This window comes from Cyanistes caeruleus, chromosome 18 (assembly GCF_971803275.1).
Source record: "Cyanistes caeruleus chromosome 18, bCyaCae1.hap1.1, whole genome shotgun sequence".
NCBI classification, from domain to species: Eukaryota; Metazoa; Chordata; class Aves; order Passeriformes; family Paridae; genus Cyanistes; species Cyanistes caeruleus.
In genome coordinates this window covers 2,817,931-2,844,475 of record NC_141718.1, presented here as the reverse complement: position 1 = coordinate 2,844,475, position 26,545 = coordinate 2,817,931, and the positions used below count along the sequence as shown (strand labels likewise).

At 49.0% G+C, this 26,545-nt stretch overlaps 1 protein-coding gene across 7 annotated transcripts in view; it reads left to right on the top strand.

Moving 5' to 3' along the window:
• KDM2B (lysine demethylase 2B) overlaps positions 1–26,545 on the top strand; it is a 106,962-nt gene that overhangs the window by 80,062 nt on the left and 355 nt on the right. For 4 of the 7 annotated variants that reach the window (XM_086855359.1, XM_086855360.1, XM_086855358.1 and 1 more), the window contains exons 8-16: positions 9,732–9,956; positions 13,202–13,345; positions 17,841–17,927; positions 18,562–18,822; positions 21,148–21,824; positions 23,226–23,389; positions 23,819–23,980; positions 24,657–24,875; positions 25,237–25,364. In XM_086855359.1, coding sequence (XP_086711485.1) covers positions 9,732–9,956; positions 13,202–13,345; positions 17,841–17,927; positions 18,562–18,822; positions 21,148–21,824; positions 23,226–23,389; positions 23,819–23,980; positions 24,657–24,875; positions 25,237–25,364 — 2,067 coding nt within the window. Of the gene's footprint in view, positions 1–9,731; positions 9,957–13,201; positions 13,346–17,840; positions 17,929–18,553; positions 18,823–21,147; positions 21,825–23,225; positions 23,390–23,818; positions 23,981–24,234; positions 24,337–24,656; positions 24,876–25,236; positions 26,498–26,545 lie in introns of those variants that run through there. The other 3 variants (XM_086855355.1, XM_086855356.1, XM_086855361.1) reach the window with 2 other exon arrangements.

Genomic DNA, 26,545 nt, shown 5'->3' with positions numbered 1-26,545 from the left:
GTGTTTTGTTACTTTAACTTGAGGGACCAGGCTCGGTGTGGCTCCTGGTGTCACACGGGCTGTGTTGCTGCTTGCTCCCATGCCAGCTCTTGCCTGTTGCTGCCTCTTCTGAGCTACCCAAAGCGGTTGTGCCGTGTGGTAATTCAGTCCAGGGAACCGAGCTGAAACTAGTTTGGCAAAAATCCTGATGCAAGGACCATTAGATGTGCTTCTTTATGGCTTCTTGGTTGCTCAGCACATGCAAATATTTAATCTCATGTTTAATTCTGTGTTGTGGGCGTAGGAGCCGGAGGCAAAATCCTAACAACTTGAGTGGAATCGGGATTTCCCCTGAAAGCAGGCCCATAAATCCAAGGGGAAATTTAAATCTCCGGCACTCAAATACAGGCCTGTGACCCTCAGGTTCTGGAGGGCAAAGGCGGTGTCCATGTGGAGGTGCTAGCCCCGGGACCTTTGGATCCAGAACAGGTCCCCAACTGAGCGATGTGTAACATGTCACACTACGGGGAGGGTATTTCATTGTGAGCCCCAGCAGAGGGGCAGGATGATCAGAGCGGGGCTAGAAATGGTTCCTTGGGACCAAGTCAAAGAGGGGGTGCCGGCACAAGGAGCAACGTGAGGCCAGATGCGAGCAGCTCCACCAGCCGGGTCGCCTCTTTTCCCGGCGCTGGTTCTGCCGCTTGCAATCTGGAAGTTTGCTCGGTGCCTTCCTCTGCCAGGGCTGGAGGCTCCCCTCTGGCGGGCCGCCCCGCGCGGCGGGAGGGGAGCGGGCAGGTATCGCGGTGCGGGGTGTGTGTGTGTGTGTGTGTGTGTGTCTGTGCCTGTGTGTGTGTCTGTGTGTGTCTGTGCGCGTCTCCTTTGTCTGAGCAGCCCGAGCAGCGCCGAGCGCCCCGCGGGCGGCCGCGCATCCTCCCCGCCCAGCGCCGCTCGGCACACCCGAGCCTCGGCCCGCCCCCGCCGGCCCTCGGCACACCGCGGGGCTCATTACCGGCGGGGGGCTAATTGCCGGCCGGGCGGCCGAGCCCCCCGTCCCCGGCCGCGCCGTGTGCGGGGGGCGGCCGCGGTGCCCCGGCCGCGCGGTGCCCGCTGTCCCCGCAGGCCGGCGGTGTGGAAGCGGCCCGCGATTGGCCGTGCCGGCAGGGCCAGCCCCTTCCTGGCTGCCTGGCATGAATATGCACGGCCCCCCTTCCTCCTCCTCCTCCTCCTCCTCCTGCATGTGTGTGTGTGTGTGCGGGGAGCGGGGCTCCGCCAGCAGCGCCGCTCCAGCCATGTCAGCTCGGCTCCGCCTGGGCCCACCATGAGCCATGGCCATGTCTGCGAGCGCCGACGAGGAGGACTACGAGTCGGAGCCGGAGCCCGAGCCGGGGCCGGGGCCCGAGCTGGGGCCGGAGCAGGTCCGGGGCGGGCGGCGAAGTTTGCAGCGGGAAGGGAGGGGAGGAGGCCGGGCCGGGCAGCGCCGCGCCGGCCGCGGGGACGGGAACAATGTGGGGTCGGGAGCGGCCCCGGGGCAGCGCCGCCCGCCGAGGGGCCGCGCCGGGCGGGGCCGCGGAGCCTCCGCGGGGCCGGCCCGGGGCGCTCGGCCTCGCCCGCCGCGGGCGCCCCGGGCACCGCCACTTCGGCACCTCCGTGGGCCCCGAACGCGCCGCGAGCGGGTGGTTGTTGCCTCTCGGGGGCTGCCCTGTCCGCGGCAGAATTGTTATTTTTTTTCCTATTAAGATTCCTCAAATAGCTGAGAGGGCTGCGGGACTTGGGGGAGAGTCTGATGCTGAGCCTGGCTACCTTGTCTTGGTTTGATTTATAGCCAAAGCCTCCTTTCCATTCCCAGGGACGAGGGATGTAGAAGAAAGAGAAGGATGTGTGCCGAAATGAAAAGAGAACTTTTATTAATACTTGCAGGCTTTATTCTCTGAAGGCTTTTTTTTTTTTTTTTCCCTGTGGGGGAAGGAGAATAAACTTTTTGAATTTATGAAGTAATCTGTGAAAAATAATCCAGAACATATGTTCTAGATTGCGTATTTTACTCTCTAAGAACTGCCTAAGCAATTAAAAATGCACCAGGAATAGTATTAAACATGTGTATGCAATTTAAACATAAACTTGATAGTTTTGTTCATAACTTGAGGTGTTTAGCTCTTTAAAATAGCCTAATATTTTGTTTTTAGAGACAAGTTTCTACGTAGTCCAGGTGTTGAGACTATCTTCTAAAACCCATCTTGTTTTGAGCAACTTTACCTTGTTTTGGTTCAGAATTGCACATAGAAAATGGCTAAAAAAGAGTTTCGGGTGGTGGTGTGCCTTGGGTGCTCCCCAGGGATGGCAGATGTGATGCAGGGGGGACACAATGTAGGTGTAGCATCAGTCCAAGAACCTAAGATGAGGTTTGGATGAGTAACTTTATTAATCCTTTACTTAATTCTGAGGATTGTGTGAATGTGCAGGCCTGTGCTGCTGCTGAGTTCACTGCTATGCTCCCAGACATAGCAGTTAAATGTCCCAGTCCTTTTCTTAAATTTTTTCTCATGCCAGGCCTTTTCCATTTGTGTTTGTGTCTTGGTGCAATCACTGCACACTTTTTAAAAAGAGCTAATGCTTGGGAGAGCAGATTGGTCTCAGCTGTATTGTACCAGCTGTGAAATTGCTACTTGGAGGTACTGGTTCTTGCTGGATGAATCTGGAAAGTTGGTCATGTTCTGGGATTCTTCAACTCTTCAAAAACCTGAGGCTTTTATAGCATTTTTGTATCTTAGAAGTTTAAAACAGAAATTAATGCAAGACAGGGGAAATCTTTCTTTTGGAGTTTCTTAAGAATCTTGGTCTGATCCTGAACTATAACGTAGTGACCTATGTACCAAAGACCTGTGGAATGTTTTCCTTTCTGTTCAGAACTGTTCCAGTGGTAAAACACCTCATGTAGCTCCAGCTGTATTTTCATACAGACCTGCTTTAATGTCTGCTTACCCTATTTTTCTACACAGGACGTGTCAAATCAATATTATATTGCTTTTTCTACTGCGACAGCCCTTGTATGTAACAGGTGAAAAGCTTCACCTCTAAAGGTGCGGTTGAGCAGCACAATTTCAATGCTGCAAGTAGCCTCAGGTTTTGTCACTTTTTATGCTGACTTTCATTCCTCTTTCCCTGGTCTGTGTCTAAACTAAGAAGACAAAAAGACTGTGGGGTTTTGCAGCACAGAGCACATAGGACTTGCTGCACTTGTAGTTGCCAACAGGACTGGGGGCTTGAAAGTGTGTGGGTGCTGGGGCTGTGTCCTGGGCTCTGGGGTGGGCAGCACCTGCCCCAGCCTGCCAGGTCTCTGTGTTTCTCCTGGTGTGAAGAAATTCGATTTCTGACAGTGGCATTTCACTGTGTGTAAACAGAGGAAATTGCCCTTGGCTGGGGCAGGGGGATTTGTCCAGATGCAGCAGTAAAAAACCTGCATTATGCCCCAAGTACTGGTGTCTTTGTTTTTAAGAGCTCCTACTTTTGATGCAGCTTATCTCCCAAAGCATATTTTTGCCAATGTATCTTATTCCACCCTCCAGGCCTAACTTCTGCCTCCTCACCACCAGAGGAAAAATAAACAGGGGCACTGGTGTTTGCACTGATGTGCCAGTTTATCACACCCTAAACAACATTGCTATGGTGGTAGAAAAGCTGCTGGAGTGTCATTAACACCAAGATGAACCTGTAAAGTATAAACTTTTTTATTCTTTTTCTATTTTCTTGTGGGGAATGAGTCTGATTCAATAGTGGAATTCTGTGTGGTCACCTGAAAGGGTGACTAGGAGCTGCTTCAGTTGTGGTAGAAGAGAATTTCGTAGGTATGAACTGGAAGAGATGGTGGCAGTAAACATCTGGAGAGGATTAATGCTGATTTGGGATGGCTGGGATTGAAAAAGTTCCAGTGCCTTCCCTTTCCTTCCAGTGCTGCTGTTTAATGAGGGGCCTTGGACACCTCCACCCCAGCAGGAGTGTATTCTGAAGAATGGTGATGTAACTGTAAACACTCACTGTGAGAGGAGAACAGCTCTCCTGGAGTTTGCATGTGCAGATTTTTGGGCAGATGTGCTTTAGTCAGACATGATCCGTGGTGTTGGCATGTGCTCTTCAGTTAATACAACTTTTTAGGATGTTACTGGCATCAGTGGGATTTTTTGCTCTCTTACTCCAGCTTCTTCCTTGGCCCCACTGCATTCCTGCAGTTACATCATCCTGTCCTTCCTTCTTCCTCTCAAGTTCTTCCTTTGACAAGGGTTTCTGTTAATTGCTAAACAGACATGAGGGTTTAATACAGAGGAACTGTTGACTTGGTTGTGATTATTCCCAGGCTCTTCAGGGAAGTGGTGCAATCATGGACTGTGGAAGAGTTAAAAATGCATGTGGATGTGGCACTTGGGGACATGGTTTGGTGATGAACATGGTAGTGTTGTGTTGGACTCGATGATCCTGGAGGTCTTTCCAACCTGAACAGTTCTGGGATCGTGTAGTGCCTGGAGGTGTAACAGGCAGAGGCAGCCAAGGCCAGCCCCTGTATTTTGGGGTAAATGTAGAGTTACCTGGTCTGCACCACTGCTGGGAATTGCCAGTTTGACTGGGGTTTTAGTCACCAGAGCTCCCTGCCTAAGGAGGCTGGGAGAGGAATGTGGCACTGGAGCAGGAGAGGACAGTGCTGCTCACTGCCCTGGGCAGCACACAGGAGTCTTGTCCTCCAGAACTTGCACCCTGTTTGGATGGAAAAATGCACCTCTGGTGCAGTGGGAAAGGACAAAGACATAACTGAGCAGAAGCCTTTGCTGTGCCACCCTGTGGGTGTCTCCAGTGCCCAGTGTTGCCTATGACCCAGCCCCCTTAGGGTGGTGTTTTAGGTGACAGCAGTTACAAATTGTGGGTTAATGCGTGTGGCTTCTGTAAAAAATTGTTTTCCCTTAGTGTTTATTTATCAGACCTTCTAAAGAAACAAGTGGTAGTTAGATTTGGCTATCCTAATTCTGTTAAAACAATTGCATTGGGATGCAGTGCCACATAAAGCTCTAAGCTCAGGACTGGCACCTGGCAAGTCCTGGATTTTCATCCTAGGGTGCTGTTGTGCTTGTGTGGACATGGTCTAACTACAGTAAATGAGAATAATCAGAATTTGTCTGTGTGTTACAGAAGGAAATCAGTGCTGTCTTGCAAATGCAAGGATATATTTGTGTGGCACAGCACCTTGAAGCAGTGAACACTGCACACATAAAAGACCTTGTCTAGGGGAGAGTACACAGCAGATACATGAGCTGTTCAGATTGTACTTGGTTGAAGTGAAGTGCTTCAGGGTCTCACTGACCTGCCCCCCTGAGAAGCCATTCAGAACAGTGCCACACGTCTCTGAGTTTTTCTTGGAGATGTTGAGTCTGAAATAATGGTTTGGTGCTGCTGGCAGCAGTTTAAGCAGATCACTGAAGCTGGGTAGTGGAATAAGAGCTGAGCCCAGGTAAAGGCCACTTGCAGAAGAGCTTGTTTCCAGGCTGCAGACTTAGTCAGCTTTGCTTTGAGAACCAGGACCTCCCTCCTTCTGCACTTGGTCAAAGGGTCAGCTGGTCTTCCTCTCTAGGGTGGAGGAGTTTGTATGTGAAGTTGGCCTTGTGACATCTCCAGCAGATCCCAGTTGGTGTTGGGACATCTGAGGAATATTAGCACCTATTTAAGGATACATTTAATGGCTGATAGCTCTTGCAGTTTTCTCCAAAGCTTGGTGTTCCTGCTGTTTTTGTTAGCCCGAGGTATTTTGAGTTTTCTTTGTAATTGTGAAGGTTAGAAATTTGCTGCTGTAAACATCAGGGTTATGTTTCTGTTGCAGTAAGGGTTGTGCTCAGGGCAGAGGCCTTTCCTTAGTGCCTCTGGTCCTTTGAACCTGGTTGGTGTTTTTTTAGTGACAACTGAGCAGGGCTGGGATGTGTGAAAGTGTGCTGAAGTACCTGTAAGTGGGCAGTGGAAACTGCCCAGCAGCCAAATGTTTGTCCATAACCATGATTAACTCACTCTCTGAGCAGAGGCTTCCAGGTAGTTCATTTCCCAGGGCTAGTTTAGAACTGTGAGTGTTGTACCTGAGCTTATTCCCAGATCTGCTCAGCCCTGTTGAGAGACAATTACTGACCATCCCATCTAGTCCCCTAATTGCTGTCCAACAGGAGCATGTTGAATTTGATGGGGTCTGTAGGAGGCCAGCTCTTCAGAAAATCACTGCAATCCGTTTCCTGTTGGAGGAGTGGGCTTGTTTAAGCACTGTGGTGTGGGAGGGCGAGCCCAACTTCATGACTTGTAAATGGTTTTGTAGATAGTACATGTGGTGGCCCATGTTTACCCCCAGTGCCCAGGTGCTGTCTGCTGTGGGAACAGGAGCCAGTTACCTTTGTGTGTCATAGCAGTAATATGGAGAGCACAAAAAAAAATCCCACAAAAGGAAAAAAAAATGTCCTGTTCACTTGTCTATAAGGCAGTGCAAGTCCACCAGCTTCCTAGATTTCAGTGTAATAGAGATATGGATTTAAGATATTAATCCTAGTACATTTCAGCAGCTGCTTCTCTGCCTTTGTTGAGAGCTTGGCAGAGTGGCTGTCACCACTTCAGCATCCCCCTGCTTCTCTTTTGAAGATGTGCTGTGGCCATAGAAGTTAGGAGCACAGTTTTTGTGAAGATGCTGGAGAACACGGTGGGTGGCTGGTGATGGTATTCCAGGCAGGCTCTGTCTCAGCTCCCTGGCTTCTGTGGTAAGGTTTAAGGGGAAAAAAAAATCTTCAAGTTTGGTACAATCTTTGTTTCCTTGAAGGTTCTCAGAGATGTTGGTGGGGGGGCTACAGAGTCATCAAGCCCAAGCTGTGCTTATCCTTGGGAAAGGAGATGGTGGGGTCCTCTCCACAGGAGTGAGATTGTGTCAGCCTAGAACCTGGAGTAGGGCTTGGTGTGACACCCAGCCCTGAGCCTCAGGCCATGGAGCTGCTGTTGCTGGGCACTGTGGTAAAGCCAGGGTAAGGAGTGCTGCCATCTCCTGCCATGAGACAAATCCATGGAGTTGTGCTGAGAGGGTGGCAAGTGGCAGTGCAGACATGGGGACAGGAGCTGTGATTTTCCCCAGTCTCATTACCAGGGCTGGTATGTTGTAAAACTGCAGCTTGAGCTGGAAATCCTGCAGCATCTCCTCACTAACATCGACCTGGAATTTATCTGGCTGTCTGCCATGTACTAAATAAACCCCAAGCCATGTTGGAGGCTCCTTCTACCCCCTTGAATCCCAGCCCCTTTCTGGGAAGAACCCACAGGCCAGATTTTCTTCTGTGGAGGTTTTTAAACGACCACTTTTGGAGCCCCTTGAAACTAGATACGAACGGGAATTCCTGCAAGGCCTCTCTAGCTTTGCTGGCTGCGACATCCTGGAGTGAAAACGTGGCTTGGATGAGGATTGTTTGGTTGGTGAATTAGTACAAACCCAGCTAATACAATTTGCTAACGAACAGTGAAGAGGTTTGGGTAGGCAAGAAATCTCATTGTTCCATACAGTGAGATGGAGGTCTGCATCTCTGCTGTGTTCTGGTGGTGTCTGGAAGAAAATATGAGTTGTGTGGTGTTGGTCTGACTTCAAGGCTTGTTCTTGTACTTCCAGCTTCCTGCTTTTGTGGGTTTTTTAGGATTCTCAAATTCTGTGTTAAGCTGATGCCTTTTTATCACTTGTGCCTTTGCAGTGTCCTGGCACTTAAACTGTTGTCCTCGGAATTAGGACTTGGCTCATATTGCTGTGGCAGAAGCAAGAGTTGTCTTTCAGCTGGAAAAGTACAGAGTTTGATTTTTCCTTGAAAGCATTTTAAAAACAGCATTCTCACGGTGTCATAGCTGTTGTTTGCCTCAAACTTAATCATGTTGCTTCCCAGTAGGCAGGAGTCAGGTGCTCACACAGTATCTTCCATGTGCTGTTGTCCAAGGGGAGCTGCCAAGGTTGCTGTGCATGTTTTGGTTTAACTTGTTCCCACTGATATCCAGCCTTTGGTTCGTGTCTCGCCTCCCTTCCTAGCTGAAGGAGACTCTAATAGAATGGAGGAGTGATTCATGCTGAGGAAGAAAATTATCTCTTATCTAGGTTGCCTCTAAGCCAGTCTTGCCAGAGCCGACTTTATCCTTGAGAGGCTGGAAAGTTGGTCTAGAAGGTAAATATTTATTCTTTAGAGTGTCTGACATTGATCTGAAATCCAGGCGGCTGCTGCGGTTGCCGATGGGAAGGAAGCTGCGCTCGTCCGTGTTCACTCAGCACGGTGAGATTCAACCTGCACACGGAACAAAATCTGTTCCGGAGGAGTGCAATTAAAAACTTCTCTGCAACCTCATGGACTAAGAAGTGTCTTCTCCCACCTCAGTAATGATAGTCAGTCTGTAGGAGAGAAGGCTTAAGGGGTCTAGCTCCTGACTTCTTCTGTCTCCCAGCACTGAGATTCCTGGGATGGAGGCTGTTAAAATATCAGCACTTCTCTGCAGCTTGGAGAAAGTCACTGGAGCTTTGCTAAGTCAGCTGGGAGGAAGATCAAATACACTGCAGTGTGGCTTCTCTTCAGGGCTGTACAGCAGGACACTTGGGAAGCTTTTGTAGAACCAGGTGCAATGTTTCCACATCTTTTCTTTTAAAAACTCTGCTGGAGTTTCTGCTTGGCTCCTTACAGCCAAGATGCTCCTACCTTGGTGATTGCCCAGAATTCAACAGGAACAGAAAGTGAAACTGGGTGGTCTGTTGATCATGTGCAGAGATGTGCAGAAAATGAAAGAGTTGTAGAAATGCTAAACCAGATGAACTTTGCGGTCTTGTTATTATCATCTTTATGGAGAAAGCTGTCAGGGGACACTATGAGCCAAGCCAATTCTTGCATAATTAGCCCCATACAATTACATGGTATTTAGTGATGTTTGGCTTGAGCTGTAAGTTCTTGTGTATAACAGGGAGTTTCTGATGAGAACACGAAATTTGGATGTCCAGAGTGAATATGTTGCAGTTAACCTAATCATTTCAAATCTTTTCATGCTCCTTTAGTTTCTGTCTTAAAGGTCATTGAAATCTAGACCTGGGATGCCCTTTTTAGCCTTTGCACATCATCAGTTGGTGTTCTATTTTTGAGCACTTGCTAGTGTTGGATAGGAGGGGAGCTACCTTGGAAGGGTTTTGGAGCATTTATGTTTTATTTCCTGCTTTATCGCTTGACAGTAGTTCATACTCTCCTGATTTTTTAGGGATATTACTGGGGGCTTGAGGCACTGGCTCAGTGTTTCTGTGCTGTACCTAACCACCAAATCCCTTTTGCTGCTTCTTGGCTTCAGTAGAGGAAGTTCTTCTGGCTTAGTGTGAGCACAAATCTAAGATACCTCTAGCCCAGAGCTGAGCACTGGCACAGATGATCTATTGACCTCAGCCAAGCATCTCCTCTGGGATTTGATCTTGTGTTGAGCTGTGCCTAAATGTCTTCTCCTGCCCTCCTGTTGAAATGGGCTTGCTCTGGCTTTGGGTTCTCTCATTTGTGTCCTGGCATCTGTGCCTTTTTACAACACAACCTTTCTTGGGGAAGCGATGAAACTCCTTTGTGACTAAGAATGATTGTATGTCTCTACCTGCTGAGCGTTACCTGTGCGTGCATAATTCCAGTAACACCGAGCAGTTTTCCACAGGGCTCAGCAGGGCTGTGGGATGTGCAGCTGACCCTGTGTGTGTGTGTCTCTTCCAGAACAGGGCAGTCGGGCGGCCCAAGGGGAAGCTGGGCGCTGCCTCTGCGGTGAAGCTCGCGGCCAACCGGAGCACGGCGGGCGCGCGGCGGCGGAGGACGCGATGCCGCAAGTGCGAGGCGTGTCTGCGGACAGAGTGCGGAGAGTGCCACTTCTGCAAGGACATGAAGAAGTTCGGGGGGCCCGGCAGGATGAAGCAGTCCTGCATCATGAGGCAGTGCATAGCTGTAAGTGTTCCTGGGCCTGCAGCTCGTCTGTAGAGTCCTTTCCTCCCGCCGTGTCTGCTGGGTGAGAGGGTGTGGGGCTGGGAGCTCTGAGTACTCTCTAAAGTGCATCAGACAAAAGTGTGTGATCCCTGCCCTCCCAGCTTCTTCCCCAGTGCTTCTCATCCTCCACAAATCTTAAACCAGAATGCCACTAAAACTTAACAGGACAGCTTTCCTTTTAGCGCTGTAGAAGTGGAGATTGTCAGTACATCAAAAATCAGTGCTCAAATCGCCCTCAAACTCTGGGATTTGGGGGAAAAGGGGAAGAGTGGGAAGTTCTGATTCAAAGGATGAAGTGGTGTATTTGGTCTGGATGTTGGAATTTCCTGAGAAAAGCTGCTCTGCAATCATCTTTACTGTGTTAGCCACATAAATTAGAATGTGAAAAATCCTTGACTGGCAACCTCCAAGATTTTGGTGTTGATGACCCCAGCCCCAGACTCCCTGAGATCTGAATTTCAATTTGTTTGTTGTTACTTAGGCATAGAGCAGAGGGTCTGATCTGGATGAGGCAGAGGGCCATCAATCCAGGGTCTTGTCTTCCTCAGGGACTGGAAATGGCTGTCAGGGAAAGAGCATCGGAACAGGGCAAGCAGCAGTCGGTTTCCTGGGCTCCCGTGGTACATTACTCAGGAGCTTCTTGAGTCACAAGCAATAGCTTTCTATTTAACAAATATTGACAGATTAATCTTCCATTAAGTTGTTCAAGCAGCTTTTGAATCTGTTGCTGCCATGCTGACTTGTGGAGCTTCTTCTCAGGTCTCATGTCTGCAGTGACTCTGTTCAAGGCTGAAAATCAGCTTTAGTTTTTATTTTAATTCTTTAGAAGGTCTTGTTTGTGCTGTTGTTATGGGTTCGGGTTTCTTTTGTTGTTGTTTTTTTAAGGGAAGGAATGTTGTTTATTCATAACTGAAATATCACCCTATCTATACCGATTTCTCTCATTACAGTTCCCTTCACTTAGTATTTGAGGGTTTTTCTTTTAATTCTTAGGAGATGACCAAAGTGGAGGGATTAAATGACTTCACCTGACACTGATAAAAAACTGATAAACACATAAGGTTTCCAGTAGTTGTTCCTGGTAGCTCACTCCATGTCCTGTGCCAGGCTCTGCACTGTTCCTGCCACAGAGGATTGGGTTCAGCGCTGCTGGATCTTTCAGTAAAGTACACGGAATATCCACCTTTCTGCAGAGTGCTTTTGCAGCTCAAGTGTCTTTTCTTTGAACACTTGATTTCCTGGAGTGTGGCATGAATTGAACAGCATGGATGAAGAATTTATTATTCTCCAGGGGCAAGAAATAGTGAAATCATGCTGCCTTTTTAGTGGAAGGATTAAATTAGGGCAGCAGCATGCTTTCTCATCCTCACTGATGAAGGAAACTTTCATACTAAGCTGTTTCACTCTCAGTAACACAGGCTGAGCCTTTTGGAGATGATCTGGGTTCTCTTCCAGCTGAGTGTAGTCACCCTCTTGTCTTCCACTGAAGATTTATTTACCTTCTTGGTGCCTAGAGTTCTACTTTCAGTTAGGACAGAAGTAGCCAGGGGTCTCTGGTTACTTGCCCCACACTCACATGCACTGACAGTGACTTCTCTGCACTTTCTAGGTTGGTGCAAATATCAGGGAGATTATTGCAAACTCTTAAAGCAGCAAAGGCCCAGAAAATTAGGAGTTGAAGGGTTGTAACTTTCAAGGTGCTTCACATTTCTGTAAGCAATCCTGTTGGCCTTGCCCTTGTTCTCTCTACAGTTCAGCAGTAATATGCTGTGGTACCTATCCAGCAGCTTCCAGCCAAAAAAACCCTGCAAGATGCCGAAGCTGTATGGAAGTAATGATCCCTACAGTTCAGGGATTGTTCTTGCTCTGGTTAATAACACTGACAATATTAACTAGACAGACTTTCATTAAGCTCAGAATCCTTCAGAGAGCCCATGGTAGTGCTGTTCAGAGAGCAGGAACCTCCTCTGCATCACCAGTTCCATCAGGCAGGGAAGCAGGAGTGCCTGGGACGCTGCTGCATGGAATGGGTGCGAGGGGAGCATGGGGCTGGGAGGACTCGTGACAGCACAGCTGCTGTTCCAGCCCCTCAGTGGCACAGAGGCAGTGGTGGCACAGAGGAGATTGCCTGGACACCCTTGCTCCCAGCAAGAGAAGTTGTACTGCTGTTTGTAAAATGCTCTGTGCTCCAGTGGCTCACTGCAGCTGGGCTTCCCCCTGCCTGAAACTTGTTGAAGGGTGCACTGTTCTGAAATTTGGGTTGGTGTGCAGGTATTCTCTTAGGGATTTATTTATTCACTCCATCCACAAGAGATCCACAAGATTTTTCCTTGCAGGGAAAAACCCCATCTCTGCCCTCTGGCTGTGGAATAGTTAAGGACTGGCAGCCTAATCAATTGCACTTCCCTTTGTGGGCAGTTTAGGATCTTCCTTTTCTTTTTTGTAATGAGGTTTATACCTTATTGCTGCAAACCAGAATTTTGTTAATCATTAGCAAAAAGGTGTCTTTTTAATTAGAGCAGCATTCAGTGCTTTGACATGGGTCACAGGTATGTGAGAAGCTGCAGATCCCTTTCTGCCTCACCAAAAAATAAAAAATCTGTGATCTCACTTGTGACACTTGCAGGAGCAAATCCTCTTTCTGAATGAGCAGAGCTTTTTACAGTACTCAGGTTGGGAGCAGGGACCTGGAAAATGGACTGCCAGTCAGGAAAAGGTCTGTTCTTGGTTCTGTTGTGGGCTTGCTGTGAGACCTGGACCAAGTCCCATAACATCTGTCTGCCCTGTCTGTAAAATAGGGGAGCTGCCAAATTGCTCCTTGGATTGTGGAGACTAATGGATGTGAATAGTGGTGTTCTAGGTGGCTTCTTTCCCCTCCCATTGTACACTGGTGAAGTGACTTGCATGCCAATATCTGTGTCAGCTCACAGATTCAAGGAACCCACCAAAAATGCATTTTCATCCATCCCAGTAATGCTCCCTGAACCTGTATTGCTACGGGGAGGGCACTTGGCTGAAACGTGTCCTGTGGAGCTTGGTCTGGTACCCAGCCTGAATTTGTTATCAGGTTTTTTTGCCTTCATGTCAGTTTGCACAATTAATCTCTATTTAGCTCCTCTCTGAAATGAGATCCTGTAAATGCACATTGAGCTCTTGTGTTTCCATGTCTGCCATGTCTTGATCAGTTCTTTCTGGTACATAAACAGCCGGTGCTGCCTCATACTGCTGTGTGTCTGGTGTGTGGAGAAGCTGGGAAAGAGGACACTGTGGAAGAGGAGGAGAGCAAGTTTAATCTCATGCTAATGGAATGCTCCATTTGTAATGAAATCATACACCCAGGATGCCTTAAGGTGAGTACAAGGATGTGATACATGTTGGAAACAAAAGCTGAATTAGTTATCACCTTAATGTAAAAGTGGTGCACAGAAATTGGGAAGCTTTTAGGTTTTCATCTTTGGACAGAGGAGTAAGTGAGTAGAGAGCTGTTGTGAGGAGCAGGGTGAGATGTGTGGCACAGCCCTGACCAGCAGGCAGGTCCTTGAGGTAACAGCATTCCCTGGGAGCAGGGACCCTGGCTTGGGACATCCCCTGGGTGCCTGTGCACATGAAGATCTTGTGGGTTTGTTTCTTTCTTCTTGCCCCCTGTTGAAGGAAGTGAGGTGTTTCAGTTGGGAAGGGGAAGGCAGAGCAATCTGCCTGTACTTCAGGGTGAGATATTCCCGGGTCCATGTCAGTAACTTCTCCCTGAGTCCCACCAAGTACAGATGAGCAATTGGCTGCTCATGTAGGTCCAGGCACAGATGTGCCTTAGGGTGGCAGCTGGCTCTAAAGATGTTAGGAGCAAATGTTGGAGCAGGAGTGCAGTTCTGGAGAACAACAGCCTGAGCGAGTGTCAGGCTGCAGGAGTGCTCACCCTTGGCTGACTTGAGTCCTGTGAGCAGCTGTATTCTTTGCTGGTAACAAAAGTGTCATTTTGGGCATATCTTAGTGCATTAGCATTTAGAAGTTGCCTTTCTCCAGAGCTGGTTTCTTTCAGCTGATCAGCCATTTCCTGTTGCTGCTTTGTTTATGGTTAAAGTGATTTGCCAAAGCAAATGTGTTCTGACACACCGTGCCCCAGAAAGCAGCGTTTGGGCTCTTCTGGGATGTCTGGGAGGAGAGGTGGGTGTGTGTGTTCCTTATGCAGGCCTGGGGTGAAGCTCTCCTGGCCTTTCATTTCTCCTGAGCTGTATGTGGTGCTGCACCAAGCTCTGCTGTCATTTATTAGAGCAGAACGTGGGGAGCTGGCACACCAGAGCTGTGCCTTCTCCCTGATTCATGGAGCTGGTGCTCAGTTCCTGCCACAGATGGGCTCTGAAAAGGAGCTTTGCTTGTTTGGCTCTGCTTAAAACAAAACTTTGGGGGCTGATGAAGCAGAGGAAGGAGCTGCTCATTTTCAGAGTTACTTTAATTTTGGCTGCTTTGCTGTTCCAGCCCTTGCTAGAAGTGCCCTGTGTACCCTCATCTCTGCCTTTCCAGTGTCAGTGGCACCTCAGGGCTGAGTTCACAGGACAGTTATTGTCCAGTGGCAGCTCAGGTATGATCTCCTCTCCCCATACTACGTTTGGGACTAGTACAGGATGTGGGTCAGATCTGTGAAGTCAGGCAAGTGCTGTTTGTTCTCTTGCACATGCGTGGTGTTCTGAGTGTTCTTTTGGTAACTAGGAGCCGCGTTGCTTTGGGTGTTCCTGACAATTAAGCACTGGGAGATTTACTGTGTGCCTTGTGTGTCTTGTATTTTGATTTCTCAGTGCTTCTGCTGAGCCGAGATGGTGGGTAACTGGGAACTGGTGCTGTTTATTTCCTGAGGTGAAAGAGCATTGGTAGAATTTCAGAATCATTTTGGAAGGTGAGATGAGACTGCTCAGGGGAACAACAAAAGGAAAATGGAGCCTCTTCCTTGGATCCTTCCTTGCTTTTTATTCCCAGGTTCCATGATTTCCTGCAAGACAGAAATCTCTTGCCATGTTTACATGTTGTTTGAGCCCTGAGGATGGAGCCCATAAATATCCTTTGGTGCAGCCCCAGCCCCAGGGCAGCTGCTTCCGCTGCCCACGAGGCAAAGTCCCTTCCTGTCCCACTTGGGAAATAGCACCATGTGAATTGCTGCTGTCTCCAGCTAAATGTCTGGCAAATGTGCTATTGGGGGAGACTGGAATAAACTGGATCAGTGAAGGGCAGATGTCCTTTCCTGGCTTATTCCCATGTGGAGTGAATTCCCTCCAAGATGCATTTCCCAGAGCCTGTGGAGCAGTTCAGTGCATGCAGGGGTGATTTAGGCTCCAGGTTAGGTTGGTTGTGGTTTGAAGTCCATCCTGTTCCAGCTCCCTGATTAGGCTGTACGTGTTCTGAGGGTTTTCTCCATGGAGCAGCAGTGCCAGAGGACCTCTCTGAGGAGTTAAATTAAAGGTGGCTTGGGTGACTGAGCTCACTGAACCTTGAGACGCTTCTGTGGGGGCCCTGGTACCTGAGCACCTGCAAGTGCTGGTGTTGGAGCTGTGCTGGGGACAGCCAGGATGTTCCATGTGCTCAGAAGTGTCACAGGAACTTCCTGACATCCTTCTTTCCTTGAAAATACCACACCAACACAAATGCTTGTTTTGCTGAACGGGTTTCTTATGAAAATGATCTTGGTGAGAGTTTCGCAAGCACAGCGCTGCTTCCAGAGGGAGCTCATGAGATTTTGGGATGAACACTGCTTTTCATTGTTACACAGTGTTTGAGTTGAACCAAGAGTGGTGAATTTTTCTTGCTTCGTCTCAAATTGCTGCTATTGCTGGCTAGTATGTTTGATGTTTCCTTTGGGAGAAAGGGTTCCTTTCTCCACCAGGAGCCTGTTCTTTTCCATCTCAGCTGAACGTAGTGATAACGATGGAGGTGAATATTCAGGTGCCTTGTCAGAGCAGCAGGGATGCAAAGGCCTTTTCCAGCACAGGTGTTTCTCACTGCCTGCTTCAGTCTGGGCACTGCCAGAATTTGTGGCTCTCCCTCAGGGATGCCAGATCAGCATCCTGGGGTCTCCACATCCCTACCAAGCACGAGGTCTCGTGTTCAGGTCTGAATTGCTGACCTGGTGCTGCAGGTAGGTTTCTGTGACGCCTCACGCTGTGCCTCAGACACCCACCTGCTGTTTGCAGCAAACACTCAGAACTGGCTCCCACCCAGCCTTGAAAGGCTTTGGGACAGATTCAGTGGCAGGTTTGTGTGTGTCTAATTAGTTTGCTTACAGTTCCCTCACATCTGTTCAGTTCCTTAAACTTCACAGAAGGGACAGAGCGGTAATGCTTTCCCTTCAGCAGCACTTGTTCTATATTCAGTGCGGGAAATAACTTGTTCCCAACTTGGGCTTGGGCCAGGAATTGTTCCCCTGAGGCAGAGATGTATACAACAACTTCTGGAGTATCTTACACCTACCATGGGAAAGAAGGTTCAAAGGCACACAGTTGTGATAAAACCAGTATTTAAATTCTGCCCACTTCATTTACTCATTTATTAACTCCAGAAGTCTTGCTGAGAGACTGACATGTCATCACTCTCACTGGATGGTGAAACTAGAATGGCTGCTGTCTGGCTCAGGGACTTGAGGAAGCAGTTCCTAAATCCAAGGGCTTGCTCCTGCACAGCCAGTGTCTTTTCCCTGCCCTGGGAGGAGAGGAGGAAATGTTTCAGAAACATGAAAAATCTGTAGATCCCTGCCTGTGCTTGTTCCTGTCTCCTGCAGCCACACTGCTGCTGCCAGTGCCCAGCTGTTAGTCTGGACAGCCGCATGTTTTTGTTGTCTCCAATAGTAATAAATCAATATTTTTCTTTTTTTTCTCTCTCAAGTTTTTTATTTCTGAATATGTAATGAAACCCTTAAGTGGTAATGTGCCATCAGTGAGTGTGTTTGTGTGGAGGGTGTATCTTAGCTCTGCTGTTCATTCACAGAAATGTCTTTTCTGAAATGCCTGTTCCTTGTTTGGAAAGCACTCCAGGCTCCTGTGTGAAAATCCAGAAATGAGGAGCATTCCAGCTGTGTAGGGCAGGATTGTGTCTTTGCTGGAGCATAACAACACTGAGCATAAGCTTCTTTCAGAAAGCAGAATGTCAGTGTTGGAGGTAGTGAAGTTGTCAGCCTTTCTCTCCCTTACCCTGACTGAGGATCTGGGGGTATGAGAGGCCCTGGAAGTGGCTCTGTGTGTCCAGTGCTGTGAACAAACGTGCCTTGGCATCCACCATCCCCAGTGGCACATGGGCTGAAGGGCTGCAGCCTGGGACTGCGAGTTCTGATCCTGAAAGAAAAGTATTTTAAGGAACACTTGATTACAGTGCAGGGTGCTGTGCTGCTAAAAATGCCCGTGGGATTAATGGATGTGAGAACATGGAAGGGAGAGCTCTGCCTGTGGGGGGATCAGGCTGTGCCTCTCTGGGGGGACACAGGCCTGGGCTTTGCAAACCTGAGGTGTGGGAGGGCGTTTGGAGATGGGGCAGTGCAGCCCTGGGTTTGGGGGGTTGCTTGGGCTCTCGGGGTGCTCTCTGTTGTTCTAAGAGCAGAGTGTATGAATTGGGATTGACACTGACCTTATGGAAAGCCCAGATCTGAGCCCTTTGTCAGATGTGCTTGGTCACATCCCTTCCTCCAGCATCATCGAGGGGTGGCTGTGCCGCACTCAGGGCCTGCTCAGCACCGGCAGGACGGTGCCTCTGCTCCCCTGGGAGCGCTGCAGTCCAGCCCAGAAAACAAGGAGCTGTACAACCTGCCTTGGAGTGGTCTTCACCTTCCTGCAGGCTTGTGCAGCACAGTTGTGAGTTGTGTCTCTCCCACAGGTGAAGGAATCGGATGGTGTGGTTAACGATGAGCTGCCGAACTGCTGGGAGTGTCCAAAGTGCAACCACGCAGGGAAAACTGGAAAAGTGAGTTTAATGGGAATAAGTGGTGCTGGAATGAGATACAAAATCTTAAGCATTCCCTCTGGTTTGTACATAGATTTTAGCCCAATACCAGCTTTGGTTTTGTGCTTCATTTAGGTTTTGTTGTTAATTACCCATGGTGGAGGGTTGGAATGTGGTGATCTTTAGGGTCACTGCAAACCCAAACCATTCCAGGGTTATATGGCTCACTCCGTGGTGATTCTGTGAGTTGGAGACAAGCTCACAGCTTTCTGTTCTTCAATAATTTTTGTATACTTGTACCAACACTTCACCCTGCACCTGGGGAATATTTAGGTTAGTTCTGTGCACTGCTGCACATTAATTTTGACAATGAAAATTCCTGAAATTAAAAATTCACAAGCAATTATGCAAAACCTGGAGTGTCTGTTGGAATTAGTGAAACATTATTTCTTTACAGACAGAGACAGACACTTGCAAGTGTATAGTTAGAAAAATAATCTCAGGAAAATTAAAACTTTTTAACTCCTTTCTAATCATTTTGTGAGTTAAAAAGTGACCAACCCACCAGCGTGGGAGTGCTGGTGGCAACATAAAGAGCTGGGAGATGCATAAGGTATAAAGTTGGTTTGTGTTTTGTGTCTCTCTGGCGTACAAGCAAAAGCGCGGACCAGGATTTAAATACGCATCAAATCTCCCGGGCTCGTTGCTGAAGGAGCAGAAAATTAACAGAGACAACAAGGAAGTGCCAGATGCTGCCAAAAGGAAAGGGGACTGCGAGGAGACTCCCAGGCGGAAATCGGAAGAACATTCCAAAAAGGCTCCGGTTGACTCAATCCTGAGGAGAAAATCTGACGAGGTGCATCTGTGGAGAAAACGGAAATTCGAGAAATCCCAGGAACCCACGATGAGAAAGCGGGTAAGGCACAACCCCTGCTCACAGGTCTGCACAGAGCCTGGGCTGCCTGGGGGTGCTGTCTGAGCTCTCCTGGCTCAGAGCTCATCCCCAAAGCCCAGATGGGTTCCCAAGGAACTGTGATGTGTGACCGTTCTGGTAAAAGCTGCTGGTCTGACAGGACAGTGGCTTGAACACGGACTCAGGTTGATGTTCAGAGGCTGAAAACACTGGGTTATGGCTGCTATTTTATTCAAGATACTGGGAAACCCACTTTAACTGCAAAGTCTTTACAAGGTGCTCAGAGTAGGAACAAGGTGAAAATCAATTTTTCATGAAGCCTTTTCATGTGTCTCCACGTGGTGGCGCCTGGCAGCTGTTTTGGGGCTGATTTGGGGCTGTGCCACCCTGGGAAGCCTCTGGAAAGGACACCTTGGGGTGCCTGCAGAGAGCAGCAGCTGCTCCCAGCAGTTCTGTAGACAACTTGGCCCTGAACATGACAGTCAGGACTCTCAGGCCAGGCAGGAACACTCCAAATTTTCATGTGGATTCCAAAATGTGGTACTTGGGATCTGCAGAAATGCTGATTTGCAGAGGCAGAAATGAGACTCCAATTTACTATGTCTCATGACTAAAGTGGCTGATGGCTGTAAAATGAGAATCAGTGGCTGGACTGGTGTTGCCTGTGAAGCTCCCAGGGGTGGGAGTCAGTCAGTCCTGCAAGGCTGGAATGTGGGAATGCTGCAGGATGGCAAAAGTAGGGATTTGAGCTGCTTTGGTGGAAAGAGAGCAAAATTCACAGTAGCAGTTCATGCATGGCTGCTTGCTGGCGTTGCTTTCCTTTTCCCATCCCTTTGGACTCCCCCCAGGGAGGAAGGCACTGTGGGTCACCACATTACCACACAACACAGCTAATGTGTTTGGGTTTTTTACTTTCTTCCAACAGCTAAAATATGGAGAAGAAAACAAACTTTATCCCATTTACATCTTGAAATTACATATTCTCTTACGGAAACCTTTAACTCTGGGATAGTTCAGCTGCACTGTCTGGGTTTCTATTTTCTCTTCTGGTGTCCTGTATTAAAATGCAGCAGCCAGTTGTGTTTTGATTACCCAAGGAACAAAAATCTGTTCTGATACTGCTGCTTGGCCCTCCCTGAACATTGCCCCTGCCACACAGCCCCTCAGCAGGTTGTGCCACAGCACATCCCAGAGTCCCTGCTCCCCCCAGGGATGTCCTGGCACACTGCTGCCCTCTGACAGCCTGGCATGATCACAGAATTCCAGTGCCTGGAAGTGGAATAGCCCTCACTGCCCTGTGTGAGGGGAGCTGCACTGGGCTGGTGTAGTAATGGTTTTATTCGAACCTGTCATTAACTTACTGTGATTTCTCTCTTTATAATATGGTAATTTAAAGGCAGGGTGATCAGCTTTCTCCACCGTGTGCCACGGGCTGAAATTTGGGAACACAGCCACTGCCTTGATCCAATTAGTTTATTGGGAAAGCAAAAGCACGGGCCCTCTGACACAACAAGTGTGCTCACAGCAGTTCCTACTCCTTGCCAGTCCAGATCTCCTTATTAGAGCTGTCTCATTGTAACAGCTGGTGGCTTCTTTCTTGCTTGTGGTGATCAGATTAGGCTCAAAGCTTTCCTGGGCCTTGGTTTGTCTCACACAGCCTGGTGAATGGGAGTGGGGTGGGTGAGGGGGAGCGAGTGCAGAGCAGGGACTGGGGCAGGACCAGTGCTGGGCCCTGTGACGGCTCAGCAGTCCGGGGGTGTCACATTCCCTGTTGTGCAGGCTTTGGAGGGGATGGCCAGGGTTTGGTTGGTGTAAAGGAGCACCTAAAGTGTCTAAAGGAGGCTGTGGGTGTCCAGCAGCCGGGATGGCAGCTGTGAGTCCAGGGGTTTTGGGAATGGCCCTTCTGGCCACGGTGTGAGGACACTTGGGCAGTGTTTGATGTGGGTGCCCAGTGGGAGCCTGGATTGCTGTGGCCCGCTGGGGACAAAGCTGTCCATGGTGTGCTGCTGATCTTCTGTGTGTAAATGATCCACTCGGAGATGGGCATGGCCCTGGAACGTGCAGGAATATCTGCACAGTGAACCAGTACATTTATCACTCCTGGAGTGCAGTGAGCCAATAGCTGGACTCCTCATCCCTGCTGGCTCTTGAACTCGATACCTTTGGCCGGTGGCTGCGCCCGGTGCTGGGATGGTGCTGGGATGGGTGGGGCCCGGTGCTGGCAGGGGGCCCGGGCTGGGCTCCTGTGCGGAGCATCCGCATGGCAAGCGCCGCTGGAAGCGCCGCACGGCCTCGCTCCCACACTCAGCCCTTGTCTCTTCCTTCCAGCGGCGATCGTGGAAGGCCCCGGATGACCGAACTGCCATGATCAAACCCCTGCGGCGCCTCAAGCAGGAGCCCGAGGATGAGCTGCCAGAAGCACCCCCCAGGTCCAAGGATAGCGACCAGTCTCGCTCCAGCTCGCCCACAGCTGGGCCCAGCACAGAGGGCGCCGAGCCCAGGGACAAGAAGAAGTTCAAGATGAGGAGGAAAAGGCGGCTTCCCAATAAGGAACTGAGCAAGGAGCTCAGCAAAGAGCTTAACCAGGAGATCCAAAAAACCGAGAACAGCCTTGCCAATGAGAACCACCAACCCATCAAATCTGAACCGGAGAGCGAGAACGAGGAACCCAAGCGTGCGTTGAACAACAGCGAGAGACTCCATAGGTTCAGCAAAGGGTTGAACGGGACTCCCCGGGAGCTGAGGCACCACCAGCTCATGCCCAGCCTGCGCAGCACCCCCCGGGGAATAGCCCGGCCCCCGCCCTCGCTGTCGCCCCCCAAGTGCATCCAGATGGAGCGGCACGTTATCCGGCCACCTCCCATCAGCCCCCCTCCGGACTCGCTCCCCCTGGATGACGGGGCAGCCCACGTGATGCAGAGGGAAGTCTGGATGGCTGTCTTTAGCTACCTCAGTCATAGAGACTTGTGCATCTGTATGAGAGTTTGCAAGACCTGGAACAGATGGTAAGGAGGGCGGGACAGGAGGTGTGGCGGGATGGGCATGGCAGGGACCGAGGCACCGGTGTCTCCTGGGAGAGGGGTGTGGGCTGTCCCTGGAGCTCTGGTGAGCCCAGGCAGAAAGGGTGAGTGGCAGAAGTGGCAGGTCTCACGTTGCTTTCTCAGAAACAGCAGTTCCCAGCATTTCTGATGGAGCTGTGTGTGTCAGCCTCGGCGTCAGCCTGCCGGGCTCCGGAGCAGCCTGTGCTGGAGTCGGACACCGCGGTGTTCCTGCTGCTGGAACAGCCAGCCTGGCTCAGTCTTGGTGTCATTCTGCCCCAGGACTTCCTGACTGCCAGCATTTGTGCAGTTCAGCTATTAAATACCTACTGAGATAGTGAGGATCCCACCGTGTGCTCCTCACAAGGGCTGTGCTGATTGTCTCCCTGTGGAGGGTATGTGGAGAGCCAGGCTGTTCCCTGTTCCCTGGGCCAGCAGAGCACGTTCTGGAGGAATCCTTTGTTGCTGGTGTTTGCTCACAGTGTGTCCCCTGTGCTCGTGTGGCCCTGACACAGCTGTGGCTGCACAGCAGCAGCAGAAGCTTTAGTGCAGATTTACAGGTTTCAGTGACCCCTCAGTGGAGCCTTGTGGCTCTGGTGACTCCTGTCCCGGGTTCCTGTTGTGCACAAGGACAGACAGACAAGGAACAGGCTCCTTTCCAGTACAGCCTGCTAACAAAACATGCACAAAATAGAGAGGCTGATAATTCAGTGTGAGGTGATGTGTGTGGAGTGTCTCCTTCGTGGGCTGCTTGGTGTCACTGAAACCTGCTAAATGCATTTTCTACTTAAATACAGTATTTGCTAATTAAAAAAAAAAAAAAGGAAATGCAGACTCCTGCACACTCATCAGGACTTGGCGTTGTTGCCCTTATTGAAGCATGAGGAGCAAAATGACACATAATCCCACATGGATAGGAATAACACAAACACAGGGAGGGAGGATCTGTTTTCCTAAATGCACTGGTTTTAAGTAAGGAAAACACAGGAAATGGGGTATTATTTAAATCAGACTTCACATATAAATAAATCAATAATATAAGGAAGGAATGGTGACTTGTCTTCAGGCTATAAAATAGATTTTAGTAAGTGCTGGGATGACTTAAAATGGGATCTAAAGTTGTTGACACTTGAAATTCTGTGGAATTAATTCCATGCATTATTGCAGGATATATTTGATGGAGAAACTTGAAACTTACGTAACATTGTGTCAGGTTGTGTTTATCTTTGCAATACTTGGCCTTATTTTTGAAATTTTCGGTTAAATGCTATAGTTTTTCCTATTGTTTAATGACACTTTTTAAAGCCTTACCAAAATCCAAGTTAGTGCCAAATTAAGTGCTGTTGGCTTTTTTTCTTTTTTGGGTAGGTGCTGTGACAAAAGATTATGGACCAAAATAGATTTAAACCATTGTAAATCCATCACTCCACTTATGCTTAGTGGCATTATTAGGAGACAGCCTGTAACCCTTGATCTTAGCTGGACAAATATATCTAAAAAGCAGCTGAGTTGGCTTATCAACAGACTGCCAGGTAAGTGATGTGTTCTCATCACCAAATCATGAACCAGTTTGTATAACAAACCTCTGTATCTAAACTGCAATCTCTGGGGAAAGCCTCCAGGGACTGGGGTGGCCTAGAAGAGGAGCAGACTCTACTAGGAGGGCTGGAGATGGATAAAAATGAAGCATCAGGGAGTTAAAATGAGCCAAAATGATTTTTTGTGACTACTTGATATGTTCTGTTAAATAATTAGAGGCAGGTCTTGCCCAGCACGTAATGAATGCTGCTGTGGAAAGGGCTGAGAGGACTGGGGAAAGGAGTGAAGTTGCAAGTGGTGGGACAGATGGAGAGCTGGGCAGGAGGAGGGGATCGTGCTCAGAGCAGCCTGGGGGTGCCAGTGGAGGTCACTGGGATGTGTTTGGGAAGGTCCCAGTGCTCCAACCTGTTCTGTATCCGCAGGTCTGCGGGACCTGCTGTTATCAGGGTGCTCATGGATAGCAGTGTCGGCACTTTGTAGCTCCAGTTGTCCCTTGCTGCGAACTCTGGACGTGCAGTGGGCAGAAGGACTGAAAGACGCACAAATGAGAGACCTCCTGTCCCCGCCCACGGACAACCGGCCAGGTAACAGTGGGGACAGCCCAGGAGCCCCGTCCACCCCGGGGCCTGTTCTGTGCTTAGATCCCCTCAGAGCAAACAGGCAGGAGCCCCCACAGCCGAACCCGGTGGGGCTGGGGCCGTGCTGCCCCTCGGGGAGTTCGAGGTAGTGACTGGCAACATTCCCGGCTGGAGCCCCAGGATAACAGGGATGTTCTCTGCCTGCTGAACCATCATCTGAGCCACTGTGCTGGTTTTCTGTCTGACTTTCTTCTCTTCAGGCTGCAACGGGTGTACTTTAGAGAGTATGGAAACACTTTCTTCCAGTTCAGGGAAGGAGCAGTTCTGTGGGTCATGCCACATTTGCCCGGATTTCAGCTCAGGTGAAATTCTGGGCAAATCAGAATTCTGGCATGCACTGCACAGCCTACTGCTTATTCCCGACTTGTAATTCTGCTGGGCCCCTGCAGTTACTTTCATCCCTTTTGTTTTGAAATCAGGAGGTGGCTTTGTCCACATGCCTGTTCCAAAAATAGACGAGTGTTCCTGCTGATCTTCCCTCCAAAGCTCCAGACAGGGAAAAGCATCTGAAGTTGACCCAGGGCAGCAGTGTTGTGTGTCACGGTGCATTTCATAGAGGCCTGCAGATGTTGGCAGCACAGGGTGGGGCTCGTGGGCGTGACCTGCTGCCTCTGCTTTGCAGGCCAGATCGACAACCGGAGCAAGCTACGGAACATCGTGGAGCTGCGCCTGGCCGGGCTGGATATCACGGATGCTTCGCTGCGGCTGATCATCAGGCACATGCCCCTGCTCTCCAAACTCAATCTCAGTTACTGTAACCACGTGACAGATCAGTCTATTAACCTGCTGACCGCCGTCGGAACCACCACGCGGGATTCGTTAACAGAAATTAATTTATCAGGTACGGGATGTGGGGGAGGGAATTGGCCAGGGCTTCAGAGCTGGGAGGGGCTTTGACCTCTGCAGCCCCTGCCCTGCTCCTGGTGTCAGTCCCTGGCAGCAGCTGGACACGCTGGAAATGGCTCTGCAGCTGCCAGAGGTGTTGTATCCATGCTCATCCTCCCAGGGCATTTTCCAGCGCTGCTGCTCTGCACATGTGGGCTGCCTGGCTTGATCTCATGGGTTGCAGAACAGCTGGGGGAAGGGGATGGGCGATGGAGCTGGCAGGGATTCCTCTGCTGGGGATGGGGCTGGAGCTGGTGGGGATTCCTTGTGCTGGAGAAAAACATCAGTGTTCAATTCCTGCCCTCTGCTCTCCCCAGACTGCAATAAGGTCACTGACCAGTGCCTGTCCTACTTCAAACGTTGTGGGAACATCTGCCAGATCGACCTGAGGTACTGCAAGCAAGTGACGAAGGAGGGCTGTGAGCAGTTCATAGCGGAGATGTCCGTAAGTGTCCAGTTTGGGCAGGTGGAAGAAAAACTTCTGCAAAAACTGAGTTAGTTAAAGGACTCGTGTAAATACTGGGGTGAGGGGGGGGAAGGGACTAAGAACACGTAGGGATTTTATTTTCAATTGGGAACTTGGAATATCAGAAAATGCCGTGATTGGATTTTACAACTCTTGTTGAGGAGAGAACAACGTGAAACTACCCATGTTAAGAATTTCAACTTGTGCCACTAATTCAGTCCACCTGGGATGTCCTGCACTGGCTCTTATGCAAATTCATAAGGCGACTGTTACCGATGATAATTGTTCACACCCTGGAAGAGGACTGAGCTCCAAGAAATACTGTTATTTAAAGTACCACAGCATGTGCTTGGTAGTGTAAATTTGATTTCTGCTTTTCATTTCTTAAAACAAGAAAAAAAAAAAAGTTGGTGTCATTTAAGTGGACCACGCACTGCATTTCTGCCTTCTTAACACGTTTTGTTTTGTTACATCTTACATTATGCAGAACTATTTTTGTACAAAAATTGTTTAAAAATTATTTATGCAATGTTTGAATGCATTACCAGTGTTTCGGTTTTGATTGCCAATTTTTATCTTTACTTATGGTAGGCGAGAACTTAACCTATACTTCGTAGGCAGTATCTATCTACAAACGTGCCCAGGTCAGGAAAAGTAGGTTCATACTTTCAACTTAAAGCATGTTTTAATGGAAGTTTATATCCTGCTTTGTATACTTCAGAAGTGACATAAGCATGTTGTGGAAATAAGGTGTAAATTATAGTTGAAGTAAAACACTTTTATCTGTATAGAAATCACCTTTTTCTCAAAATTTTAAAAAAATTCCAATTTCAGCTTTTGCACATAGGAGGGTTTCACTCTGTAGCATGAGCTCTTGTACTCAATATAAAATTAATTTATACAGTGAGTCCAGCAGTAGAATAAATGGTCAAACGTAGTCTCTCTTTCTTTGAAGTGTGAGTTGAGTTCTCATTTAAGGTTTATAACATGGTTATTTCCTGATTGTAAAATTCTGCATTCATAAGTGCCATTGTTGTACGGTGTTGTTTTCGTAGACCTTCCTGATGCAGTTTTACCTTTGTTGAATTTGTATAAACAATTGTACAAAAACAGGCGCTGGCTCTGCTCGTTTCTGTGGGTGAGGGGGGGTGGCTGCAGGG